Source organism: Equus asinus, chromosome X, assembly GCF_041296235.1.
Source record: "Equus asinus isolate D_3611 breed Donkey chromosome X, EquAss-T2T_v2, whole genome shotgun sequence".
NCBI classification, from domain to species: Eukaryota; Metazoa; Chordata; class Mammalia; order Perissodactyla; family Equidae; genus Equus; species Equus asinus.
Window position 1 is genome coordinate 14,398,190 of NC_091820.1, and position 13,943 is coordinate 14,412,132.

At 36.6% G+C, this 13,943-nt stretch overlaps 1 protein-coding gene across 6 annotated transcripts in view; it reads left to right on the plus strand.

Moving 5' to 3' along the window:
• Positions 1-13,943, plus strand: part of CDKL5 (cyclin dependent kinase like 5) — a 185,842-nt gene that overhangs the window by 137,583 nt on the left and 34,316 nt on the right. For all 6 annotated transcript variants that reach the window (XM_070502015.1, XM_044763101.2, XM_044763103.2 and 3 more), the window contains 4 exons: positions 761-881; positions 2,791-2,850; positions 5,953-6,043; positions 9,376-9,565. In XM_070502015.1, coding sequence (XP_070358116.1) covers positions 761-881; positions 2,791-2,850; positions 5,953-6,043; positions 9,376-9,565 — 462 coding nt within the window. The remainder of the gene's footprint in view (positions 1-760; positions 882-2,790; positions 2,851-5,952; positions 6,044-9,375; positions 9,566-13,943) is intronic.

Below are 13,943 nucleotides of genomic sequence, written 5' to 3' on the forward strand. Positions count from 1 at the left end.
ACAGATCACACTTTGAGAAGTGCTGTCCTAGATGGTCATCTACAAACAATAAGCTTTAATTCTGCTGTGGGCCTTAGTCTTGTGCTTTACAGAGGGAATGGAGAATGTTTGGTTGATCTGGGAATTAAAGTGGAGTTTCTACTTAATAAACAATTCTGCATGAATTTTAGAATGGTCTCTGACTCCACACTAAAATTTTTGAATTTTGATTTGTTTGGGGTCTGTGAATTTTTATTTCAACAGTATTTGCTAGTCTGTTTTAATTTTTGTAATGATTGTTTTGATCACTGCTAATCTTAGGGATCATTTCCTTTAAGAGTGTTTTCCAGGTCCTCCAGAAATATTTTCAAGGCTTGATTTTATTGCAAAGTTCTATTAAAGATGCACAGTGCACTGTGTTAAAATGACTGTTTCCCTCCTCCTTTATACCTTACAGTGTCTTATCTCTACTTTGATTGCTTTTCCCTTGAAATTATGCTGAAATGATGCCTGAAAGGTTTTAAGGAAAGTGAAAGTGCACAGGATTATTATTTGGGACAGCATTGGGGAGTAGTAAAAATGGAATTTCTCTTAGAAGAGAACCTTATTTTAATGCAATGTCCTGCTTCAGCATGAAAAAGATTGTAGATGAAAAGCAAAACAAAAAATTTGTGCTGTTTATTGGATGAATTATCATCCAAGATGCTTTTTAAAATTGTTAATACATGATTTATGGGCCTGCCTAATTTTGGAGATTAATGGCTCCCTATTTAATTTTTAGAATATGCTTGAATTGCTGGAAGAAATGCCAAATGGAGTTCCACCTGAAAAAGTAAAAAGTTATATCTATCAGCTAATCAAAGCTATTCACTGGTGCCATAAGAATGATATTGTCCATCGGGGTAAGTATGGAATTTTTGAAATGGAAAATAGTAAAACATCAAATCAAGTTAACAATAAAATGTCACATATTACCATCTTAAGAATATTTCCATAGGCACTGACATTCCATTTAAATTAAATATACTTTGAAAGTACAGGATATATGACATTGTTTGGCCTCCAAGTCTCCCTTTTTATTACCAAAAGGATGGACTGCAAATTTATTTGGATATTATGGTGAGATCTCTGTGTTTGTATAACCAGATCCATTCTCAACTGTAGAAACACCTAGTGATATAAGGAAATCAACAGATGTGAACTTTGAAGCTTACTTGGTAAGGAAAAGACCCTCTCCATTGCCTTTTGGTCCTGCAGGTAATGTGAAACAACCCAAGATCAGGCTTTAGAGGTGGTCCCTAACTGACCCCCATTAACAGTCACCTCTCATTTCCTCTTAGACCCAGATCCTCCAGTATGAACCTTCACCTCCTGATTTTCCCTACCCATTAGTGAAGAGAGTCCATTGTTTGCAGGTTGCAGGCATGATCAACCTTGCATAAAGGCCATGATTATATTTCCATAAGCTGTTTTATTTTGTTCTTTATTGGCATGAGGTGGGTGGTTTATAGCAATAAAAGGCAAATTACTTGCTCAGCACCATCTTTGACTCTATACTATTTATCTTCTCCTGATAATCTCTCTTGCATTCCCGAGTTTTACAGTAATGGGACACAAATAGATACAATAATGAAGCTAAAAGACGTTTATCAGAAAGTGTTGCAATATCCACTTCGTGTCTTTGAACTATCAAATAAGTGAATATTACGTTTTAATTTACCTATACAGACACACAAGGATATCACTTTAAAAAGAGTCTCACTTTAAGAACAGCTTAAAGGTCATGTAAAGAGTGCCAACTCCTATTATTTCTAGAATGAGATAATTTATGTTTCTCTTGCATTTGGCTTTCATAGCAGTTACCTTATCAAGGTTGTTGGTGGCATGGCTAGATGTCCAAGTCAACTGGACATCTAGTGTCTAGGGTAATGATTCTAATAATAATCTATACCAGAGTTTGAGGATATTAATGAGGAACTTATTTAGCTGCATTTCCATATGGATACTGTGATTTGGTTAAATGTATAGTGAATTAATGGTTGTGAATTAGCAGTAGAAACCATGATTCTGAAATCTACAGATTTCCCTCCTACTTCTTCCCTTTCTCCATTTTCACCTCTACCATATGATATAGATGACAAGTATTCTAAAAATAGAATTGTGAGATGCCTTTCAAGGGGGAGAATTAAACTGCATTTTTTGTGTATTTTTATTCCTCAACTCCCACAACATCTTCAAAAGATCCATGGACAAAATGAGAAATCTTATCTTGACTCATCCAGTATAGCTTCAGATTAGATATTTATAATTGTGAACCACACAGAAAAGCTAAAGAGATATGTAAATATAGAAATTATACAGAAAATCATAAGAGAAAATATATGGATTTTTTCTTACAGTAAATATAATGCTATCTACTTACTCTCGTGTGTTTTTTAAGGTATCTTGTGGGTATAAACATTTTATATTCTATCTCCAAAAATGTGTATTATTAGTATTTTATAAAGTAAAAATAGTTCCTGGCCTAGATTCAATTATTCTAACACTCCTTTCAGAGATCCAATTAATGTCTTTAAGATTTAAAGAGAAAAAATATTTTTGAAGTTGTGGTCTGCATGTTTTCCAAAAAGAAATTAGTTGAAACTTTTATGCACCAGCATAAAATGTATTACTCTGCTTTTCACTGCTACATGTTTCGATTCAAATTACTCTGGATATTTCTAATTAGGGGCCGTTACAGTGATCTAACAGTGTCAATCAGCAGTACATGGAACATTTTTTAATAATTGCTCTTTAATCTTGATACTCCAGATATAAAGCCAGAGAATCTCTTAATCAGCCACAATGATGTTTTGAAACTGTGTGACTTTGGTAAGTTAAAAAGAAATTGAGCCCTGTAAGTACAGAATTAATTTAATATAACACATAGGTAGCTTTTACAGGCATATTAAAAGTATTTTTTATGTTTTGACTTAAATTAGCAGAGGAACATTCTGTTGGGTCAGATGTTAAAAAATTGCTGGAAGAGTGCTACTCTCTCTTTGCTCTGCATAGTATTGTCTGCTATTTTAAAAAATTCGTTATGGGGGCTGGCCCCGTGGCTGAGTGGTTAAGTTCACGTGCTCCGCTGTAGGCGGCCCAGTGTTTCATTGGTTCGAATCCTGGGCGCGGACATGGCACTGCTCATCAAACCACACTGAGGCAGCGTCCCACATGGCACAACTAGAAGGACCCACAACGAAGAAAATACAACTATGTACCAGGGGGCTTTGGGGAGAAAAAGGAAAAAAATAAAATCTTTAAAAAAAAAAAAATTCGTTATGCAGTATTTATTTAATGAGAATTCAAAGCAAAAACGTATATGTGCATATATTCATAAGCCCAGCATTTAATGACCCCAGAAAAAGAATTTTCTAGGAAATATCACTATGGCCTTCTGGTTTGAGTTGGATAAAAAAATATTAAACAAAAATTTTTATGGCCCAGCTTCATGGCCAAGTGGTTCAAGTTCCATGTGCCCTGCTTCGGTGGCCCGGGTTCACGGGTTTGGATCCTGGGCACGGACCTACTCCACTCACCAGCCATGCTGTCGAGGGCTTCCACGTACAAAAAAGCAGAGGAAGATTGGCACTGATGTTAGCTCAGGATGAAGCTTCCTCAGCAAAAAAAAAAAAAAAAAAAAATTAAATGTTGATAAAAATTGTTTTAGGTGTAATCAAACACTGAAAAGATGCCTATGTAAGTACACACATATGTATTGTGTATATGCGATAGTTATATATCTGTAAGGTCAAAAGATATTTTTAGAACAATTCTATTTTTTCCATTTAAATGTTCAGTGAATGAGATTAGTAACTGATGTATAATATTCCAGCTCCTAGTTGAGTGTATAAGGAAGTTTTTGTTTTGTTTTGTTTTTTGATTTTCTGATTTTATTTTTAGATGTTGTCTTGCTAAGGCCAGTTATCATCTAGAACAGTTTAAATACCAAACACATTCCAGTCTAATCAGAGAGAACTCCAAAATAATAAACACAAATTCAAGATGAATTGAGATGAATGAATACAGAACCACTTTGAAAAAGACTTCGCAATATAATGACTTAAGGAAATTTTTGAGTTGTATTCTCTCTTAGTAGAAAATTGTGTATTGTTTCCCATAGATATAAAACTCTATTAAGCACTATTAAACATTTAAATTAAAATAATTCAGAAAAGTTTTAAAACTATAAATTTGGGTGTTTTAGGTCATGGGTCGATTTTTAAAATTATACTTTTACCTAATCCATATGCTGAAACGTAACGACTTTTTTTAATGTTATTTTTTCATATATTCAAATATAATCACAAATACAATGTAGACCTCCACATATAAATGAGAACACATCTCCTTATCTTAAGCAGAAGTTAGATTAATGCTTAGGGGATGGATTGCATAGGTGAGAAGTGGAAGCATTCTAAGAATTCACTTTGTAGGATGACCGATTTTGTCCAGTGTAGCAATTGGAGGCATACGTAGCTGTTTTCAAAGAATTTGAATATTATGAACTTGCTTGCCTGAGGAAAAATGTTTTATGGGGCTTAATTTTCTCATACATTATGATAAGGAATATTGCAAAGAAGAGTCCTACTGTATCCTAAATATCTTAAGAAGTGCTTAGAAGAATAAAAAGGAAATACTGAATGCTGTATCTAAAAGATTTTGATCTTGGCATTTTTAGCATTTCCTTAGCATTACGATTTTCAGGAACAATATCTATTTCTGACTTCCTATCCGTAATTGTGATTCCCACCAAATACTGAGCCTTTGTGCACCTTGTAGTCCCTTTGCTCTGCATCCATGATTCTGTGAGTTGGTGATCTGCTTAAGCTCCAAAGTTATTGAAATTTGTAAAAGCAAGTTACAAATACAAGAGATGCCTGTAGAGTGGTTAATAATAGGAAAAGAGTATTCTTGGTCTAGAATCGTTTCTTAAAGAAAAAACAATTTTAAATGGTCAGGAAATTCCACATGGCAGTACCACATGTGACATTCTGTGCTCTGTGCATCCCCGACGAGGACTTCCTAATTGTTTTCCCTCCCAGAGTGTGTAGCTCCTTTGTTTGGCTTGAAGAACTCCAATCAAAAATACGAATATTTCTTCAAAATATATCTTACAAAGAAGTATTGATTAACTGAATTTAGGGGTTTTGTTTTTTGCTGTGATTGTTTTTGTTTTTTACTCTTCCATTTTAAGAAACACTGTTTTCTGCTTTTTAAAACTGACATACACTTTAGTTTTTACCCCTAATTTTAATGTTCTGGTTCTCTATAACTATTCACAATGAACCCATATTGCTTTTGGTGAGTGAGATGGGTAATTAACTTACCTGCTGGTTTATTTTGTGGCCCCAAAACCTTTTGAAAGGGTTGGGTGGGGAGTAATGATAAGAGTCTATAAGGTAATTAGGATTCCTTAATACGCTTCTCAGTCACATTAGGAGATGAAAATAATTTTGGCCTGCTTTGTTTCCATCATTGCCAACCATTAGTTGTTTACTTACTGATCAGCAACAATAGATACACAAATACTATGTAAGTCTCACATAGCAGACGTAATGACTGACTGTGCCATGCTAGTTTGGTTTTGACTTCTGGCTCTTGTGGAAATTTCATTTTGTTCCTAAGATTTACATTTATTGGGTATGCTCTGAATGCTTATAAAAACATGCGATGACTTTGAAAACATGAATTTCTTTAGCCTGGAGGAGAGACTGGTTTTGTAGTGAATACATTGTATATTTTAATTGGTGTATGAACAATGGACTAGCTTTTTTAAGTAACAAGGACACATTCAGTAAATAACAGCCCATTCAGTACCAGTCATTATGTTCTTTTGATACTGCTTTAAGATATTATTAACACTGAAATATTTTGCCAACATGAAATTATTTCTTTTTCAAAATTACACCTTTGCACTTTGCTATCTTTCAGGTTTTGCTCGGAATCTATCAGAAGGCAATAATGCTAATTATACAGAATATGTGGCCACCAGATGGTATCGGTCCCCAGAACTCTTACTTGGGTAAGTTGTCTTCCCTAAATAGAATGACATCTAGACACCAGCTGATCCTGTATCATTACCTTTGGGATCATCTATGGAAGACGATAACTTCAGTTCATTAAATGCCAGTTACCTATTGTAGTGTAATAAAGTACCTAAAGACTTAATGGCATAAAACAAGCACCATTTTATTTGCCATGATTTTGGGTGCCAGCAGTTTGAGGGAGTCAGCAATTTGAGTTCAGCTGGATGATTCTTCTGCTGGTCTCGCTCGCAGTCACTCCTGTAGCTACAGTCAGTTAGCAGGTCATCTGGAGGCCAGGTGGTTTAGGGAATCTCAGCTGGGACAGATCATCTCTGTTCTATGGGGCCTCATCCTCCAGTAGGTTAGTCCGAGTTTCTTCATGCGATAGCAGACGAATTCCCTGAGCAAGAGGGCAAACCCCAAAGCAAAGGTGGTTTTCAAGCCTCTGTTTGCCTGACTTTTGCATCATTGGCCAAAGTGTGTAATTTGGCTAACCCCTGATCTCAGGGCTAAGGGACAGAGAAATAAATTAGACCTCTTGATGGGTGGAGTGGCAGGTGTACAGAAATGGGGTGAATTATTGCTGCCATCTTTGCTAATAATCTTCCACATTAAGAATGTGGATGTCCACAGAATTTGACGTTATGGCTTATCTGTTCGTTTGTTCGTTCTTTCATTCAACAATTACTTATAGAGTATCTCTTATGTTCAGCCACTTTGCTAGACACACGGTGTAAATATTGAACCAATTACCATTCTTCTTCTGAACAGTGTAAATTCTCTTTGATGATAAATGGCCATTCAAACTAGCACTGCATTGATATTTTTCTCACCAACACCTCCATGTCCATCCACTTTGTGCCTATCCTTCTACTTTCAATGCTGTTTCATTCATCTGTCAATACCAGAAAAGAGTCTTCTGATAAGGTTCTTCTTTTTAATACATTTTAACTTTAGATCCTAAGAAGGAGCTTATAATCTTGATTTCCATCACATAGTTTCATTAATAATTCTCTACCTACCCTAGTTGTAGTATTTTCTTATTTTCCCTAGTTTGTATTTCCTTCTTTGGGACCATCTAAGAATGGAGAAAGAAGGCACACTCTACAAATAAAATTAGATAAATTATTGTAGTAATGATGACCAGTGCACAAATTGTAGGTTTCATCTCTTTTCTTCAGTGTGCCATACATGTATCTGGGGGACATGAGAAATTTGATTTTTAAAAGATACTTTTTATATAATAGAAATATCAATTTCTGTATTTCTTCTGAAAATCGTGATGTCTGTATGTTTAAGTTACTTACTGAGGGTTTATTTGGATGTTAGCAATTGATTTCCCAGTGTCCACCAACCATTTGGCGGTAATCCTTGATTCATTGCTAACCTAGAGTCTATAAGAATTATTGGTGTCAGTTATTGAAAGCTTTATTATTTTTTGAGATCAAAAGCTTGCACTTTATCCTGGGAAACAAATCGTGGTTAGTCACATTGTTATTTCTCTTTGTGCGGATAGATTTTAGAATTTCTATGCTCATTTTTAAACTTGGACTTAGGATTGATTTTCTTTTGTGTCTGTCTGTGTTTCTTCTTCTGTGTACCTCTGTTTAGACTCACTGTGATGCATAGTCCATTTTCTTTTGGGAGGGATTGGAATTTGAGTTTACTGGACAGAATTTGCCAAAGAAGAGATGGGTATGAAGTAGATGATTCTTAGAACCCCATCCAAGGATTCAAGTATGGTAGAAAGACTTGTTGTAATATGGTTTTGTCTATAAGATGGCCCCAGGGAATTAATTCTGAGAATAACTTTATTGTGAAACTTCAGAGAGTATTTGCTGCCTAATAATACCTATCGGAAAACTGAGGTTATGTTTAGAGATATGTGGGAGCAACCAAAGTAGATGGGGACTCCAACTAATTTGAGCCAAATTGAATATTGCCAGTTAAACGGTTGTCAAGTACTGGTTGAAGAACCATATTATTTGTGTAAAAATCCCATTGAAATCAGTTATTTGATTAACATTAAAAATTTACATTTTTGTACATTCTCAAGACTTTGTCCTTGACATTCAAAATAGTTCCAGCTGCATAAATTATTCACATCAGTGGACAAAAGAAAAAATAGCTCACAGTGGGTATGTGGAGATTTTCCATTGGTTTTTCCATCTGGCACTTTTCTCGCTCGCATACTTGTATGGAAGAAAGATCAGTATCCTTCCCTCCTCCACAAGCTACCAACAAAATCTAAATGAAGTTTCCTAATATGATTCTTAGGTTTTTGTGGGAAGAAAATGAGATAAATAAAATACTGATTTGTTGTTAAAATGATTTATTATCCTAGAAATATATTCTGTATTAATAGTGCTTTACAGTACTTATTAAAAGTTTTATATTACTACTATATCATTATGGCATTCTAGAATTTCATCCCATGTTTTTTTCAAGTATTTTATTTTTGGCTTTTCCTTCTTAAAGCTTTGATTGTGTTTGAAACTAAAGAAAATATGGTTTCTTAGTCTGCCATGCATAATTTGACTTAAGGCTATAGACATTGGGGTATACATATAAAGCTTTTGGGGGGATACCTAGGTTTTTGTGCATAGCCTACATTTATTAATGACAGTAAGATTCCTAAAGCCCTCTGGTAAACTCAGATCCTAGAAGAGAGCTATAAACCCCTAAGTAAGTGGAAAAATGCTTAGAGGGAAATAGCTGTTGTAAAGCCCCACATACATAGGGTACAAATAGATTCAGGTAAATAATCCAATAGAGTTTTTAGCACAATCTTAGCTATTACAAATTGTGACTCTATGCAATTAGAGGTTAAAAAATATTCAGTGTTTGTTTAAGAAGACACATAAGTCAGTAGTACATTTTAATAGACTGAACTCAAAAATGGATAAGATGTAACTTGTTGACATTTAGAGAGCTTAAAGGATAATTACCTAGAAATACATTTCCTGGGAGCATTTCATTCCCCAAGTGAGGTGTTAACTCATCAGATATTTGTGCTGTATTAGGGTTTATTAAGCCATTCATGTTCAAAATATGCCTGCATGTGACTAGTTTTCAAATCAGTGTATACTCACTAAATTGTTACTAAACTGATGGGTTTATTAGCATAGATTTATTCACTTGTGTTCTGAATTTTTACTTGGATATCCATAATTCCTTTTTTTTGCAACTTCACTTTTGTCCACATGACACTTTTTAATTCCTTAAATACACAAGTATGCTTTAAATCATGAACCTGATCAAAATAATTTGGAAATTTTTAAAACATATTTCTTTAGTTGCCAAGAAAATCTCTCCCCTTGCTTTTCAGGGCTCCCTATGGAAAGTCTGTGGATATGTGGTCGGTGGGCTGTATTCTTGGGGAGCTTAGTGATGGACAGCCTTTGTTTCCTGGAGAAAGCGAAATTGACCAACTTTTTACTATTCAGAAGGTGCTAGGACCACTTCCATCTGAGCAGATGAAACTCTTCTACAGTAATCCTCGCTTCCACGGGCTCCGGGTAAGAGGCTTTGCTAAAACCCCAAATGGAATCAATACAGCAGTATTTAAATTATTGTTCATTGCACAATGGAATGCTAAGCTATCCATCAAATACTATTCCCTTTTCCATTACACTGTTTGCCATCCCTGTTAGAATATTTTATTTTTGAATCGTATTATATTTTGAATCGTATTTGTGAATTTTATAAAGTGGTCTGAATTTGAAAATGAGAGCTGCTAATGTTTTTCCTAATTTTTAAGTTCCAATTTTTCAAAATCTTTTCTGGCATATGTATTATTATATTCTAAACTTTGGTCATCTCTGAATGTTTCTTTATCCAAAATATTAAGCATCCCCAAAAGATAGAAAAATGTGTAAACAGCTGCTGCTTGTTTGAACAAACGTATTCGTAGTGGTTTGAGGAAGACTGAGTACTTGCATTCGCAGATTTAAAGGTGCTGTTCTAGCAGGTATTTCTTGTCCATTGACAGTGAAACATCAAATCTTCTTTTCAAACTAATGTATTGTCTTGGGCAGCGTTTCCTAGACTTGCTAACTTTGTACAAAACTTATTTTTTGAGAATATGCTAAAAAGGCTCTTAAAGTATAAACCTTTCCCAAATGAGGGACAACCAACTTGCAGAGGCACCTTATTGGAGTGGCCAGTTATCGGCTGCTTCTCTCTTCCATCTACCCTAAAAGCTACTTTTTTAGTTTTCAACTACCCTGTTTGGGCCAACATGCCAATTGGTGGCCATTGTGGGAACTGTAAAATAAGCTCACCACCACTTCCTTTCTTTCTCTTAAATGCGTAATTCTCCAACCATGTTTCCTTGACGTTTGCAAAGCACTTTGTTATGTTTTTGACTTGCTGGACCTCAGTTCATTTCACTTTGATGAGCACCCCTCCTCACACGTGAGTGCCTAACACAGTACCTGCTCGGCTCAGTGAGTCTGGAAGAAATGAATGAACAGAAGTGCAAACAGTTTCTCTTTCATCTCCTTCCTGCTTTCTCTCTCTTCCAAATCTCTCTGAGTTATCTCAGGCAAGTTTCTCTTTTCTCCTTTAATTTTGCCTTTGTAAGCCAAAAATTAGCCAAATTATGACCATTAATTAGGGTGCAAATGGTTCAGCAGTTATTGAGCATCTGTCATACTAGTTGCTACAAATAGGACACTAAATAGGACTTGCCCTCAGTCCAGCAGAAAGGAAAATCAATTCTATTCAGAAATGAAGTTAGTCATAATTAATGAATTCCTGTTTTACTGAGACTACATCCAAACTCCTTCCCATCAGACCTTCCCTGTTCTGGGCCCTCTAGCTCCCTCACCTCAGTTCATACTCCTCTCCATTCCCCTCTTGCTCTAAATTCTCACCACACTTGCCTTTCTTTTTCTTTGATTTCCATAAACATTCCAAGGTTTTTCCAGCTTCATGAATTTGGGACTTGTGGCTCCCTCTCCCAGGAAGGCACTTCCCTTGTGTGGCCCCATCTCATTTTGTAAATCTCAGCTCCAAGAATGCCCCCTCTTTCTGACCCCCCAACGTACTGCCTGCACCTCCTTCTTGGTCTCTCTTATAGCACTCTTCTTTTTTCCATCATAGCACTTATCATAGTATGTGATTGTTTATTTACTTGTTAATTATTAACTGTTAGAAATCATCTATTTTCTCACTGTATTTCCAGCATCTGACACAGAGCCCAGCATGTCTAGTAGAGACTCAATGAATATTTGAATAATCACTTGAACCAATCTGTATTGTTACCACTCAAGCGCAACCATATTTCCCTTCTCCGTCTCTAATGCTTCTTTCACTCTTTATTTATTTATTTTTTTGAGGAAGATTAGCCCTGAGCTAACTGCTGCCAATCCTCCTCCTTTTGCTGAGGAAGACTGGCCCTGAGCTAACATCTGTGCCCATCTTCCTCTACTTTATATGTGGGACGCCTGCCACAGCATGGTGTGCCAAGCGGTGCCATGTCCACACCCAGGATCTGAACCGGGGAACCCCAGGCCGCCAAAGCAGAATGTGCGCACTTAACCGCTGCGCCACCGGGCCAGCCCCGCTTCTTTCACTCTTATCACCTTTTACCTGAACTGTTGATAACCGCTGCCAAACCAATCTCTCCAACTTGCTCTCTTCACTTCAGTCTATTCACATTGCTTTTAGAATGATTTTTCCACAAACTGCACATTTAGTTCGATCTCCTTTGTGTTGAAAACCTCTCCAGGATTGCTAAGTTGAAACTCCTTAGGATAGCATTAAAAACTCCTTGCTCCTAGTCCTCCAGCCTTTTCTCCCACCCATTCCCACCCCCTGCCCCCTACTCTGCAGCCACGTCGAACTTCATCCCATTTCCTTGACATGTTGCTTCCACCATGCTGCGTTTTTATTTCTATAATTCTCCCAATACTCACCCCACTTCCTGGAAAGCTCTTCCTCCTCCCTCCCCCAGGCTCAGGTCAAAAGTCTGCCCTTCTCGAAGCCCTTCTAGACTTCTCCAGGGGGGATGGGTGACTGCCTCTTCTGTGCTTGGATAACACTCTGGTCATACCTCTTTTGTAGCTCTCACTGTAGTCTCTTTTAAATAGCTGTTTGCAAGTATGTATCCTCACTGGACTAGCGAATTCCTTGAAGAAATGAAGATCGTGTTCGCCGTTATATTAGCACACCTGGAACAGTGCTTGTTAGGTTGAATAGTGTTGAATGATTGACTATTTGACCTGGAACATCAAGTTTGGTCTGCTGGCTGCCTTGTTCTTTGCCTGGTTAAAGAGGCTCTAGGCTGGATTCTCTGAAGAGAGTGTAAACAGATCTGCCATAATAACTGAAGAACTTATGAACTAGCTGAAGAATTGAGACTTTTGTGCATGAGATAATTAGAAAACAGTACAGTTTATAAGAAAGTGTGGCACATAATAAAGTACTGCATTTTTTCCTACACTGTACTGTTTTCTAATACATCTCAATATGACTGAGACCAAGAGAGAGTTAACCATTCTGGAAGGTTAGAAATCATAGTTGGCTGGATTCACTAGAGAAAGATTTTTGGAGAATTCGAGATTTGAAATGGATATTGAAGAATGAGCAGCATTTGGACTAGATAGGCCGCACGAAGGCTGCCTTGTCCTCATTCGTCTCTGGTCCTGTTTGTTCACAGCCCTCCTCACTCAATAGTGTTATGTGTAAAGTGCTAGACAGCACACGGTGCTGCTGCTTGGAGATACCCTTCAGAGAAACTGCTGCTTCCATGACACCTTGATTTTTATAAACCTTAATATTTTTACATTTTAGTCTGAAAGTGTTTGTGGTGTCTTAACTAAATTAGTTTAATCTTTTTGGAGGTTTAACAACATAGCTGAGGGAAACGTCCTTTTTTATCATTTTACTCGAGAATGTCTGTGACGGATAGCTAAGCATATGGGGGGTGTGAAGTGCAACTGCTGTGAGACGCGGGCTCACCGGTAACCAGTCCAGTGCTACTTGCATTTTGATTCAGTTGTGTAGAGATTGGAAAATCAACAAGATGCTGCTCTAATGGTATGCATCGTTTTGAAAAAGTAACAAATGCTGTCCCAGAGTATAGGGCATAGACTCTGGGGTTGAACTGCTGGGGTTCAAAGCCTGGCTCTATATTTACTACTTGAATGACCTAGGGCAAGTTTCTTGTGCCTCTGTTTCTTCCTGTGTTAAATGATGATAACAGATTCTACCTGATGGGGTTGTTGTGTCGATTAAATGTTTTAATATACATAAAATGCCCCAGACCAGTGCTGATACACAGTGAGTGCTGGGGTGAAGAGGCACCCTCATAGTATTGTATTGGCCAAGTGATTAGGAAAGAAAGAAAGGAAACAAACAAACTAGTGATTAGGATATACTTTAAACTTCTGTGCTTGAGTTTTGGTTACTTGTTGAATGATCTCATATTAGAATGGTGACTTTCATTCAAAAGCACACAAATTAATTTTTTTAAGTTAGGAGTTTGCTTGGTCATTTTTTATCATACTATTTCCAATACCTTCTGACTTTCAGCATTAATTTTTTTATCAATGAAATGTTACTTCTGAAAAAATAAAAAGGAGGGGATATCTGGTAGCATAAGATAGACCTCATAAGCATAATATTAATTAAAATGTGCTGGTATAGAGTTCTTTATCACAGCATGACAGGTGTCTCTCTCTTTGGGCTGATATCTAATGCTCCAACAATATCCAAAGGCACCTCTCTACCTCCCTTAGGAGAGGCACCTGGGTTTAGAAAGAGTGTGGGTTTAGATCACAGACCTGGGTGCAAATACTAGTTCTACTGCTTTTTGATTATGTAACTTGCCTTGAACCAGTTATTTGAACTTTCTGATCATCACCTTCCTCATCTCTAAAATAAGAAGAA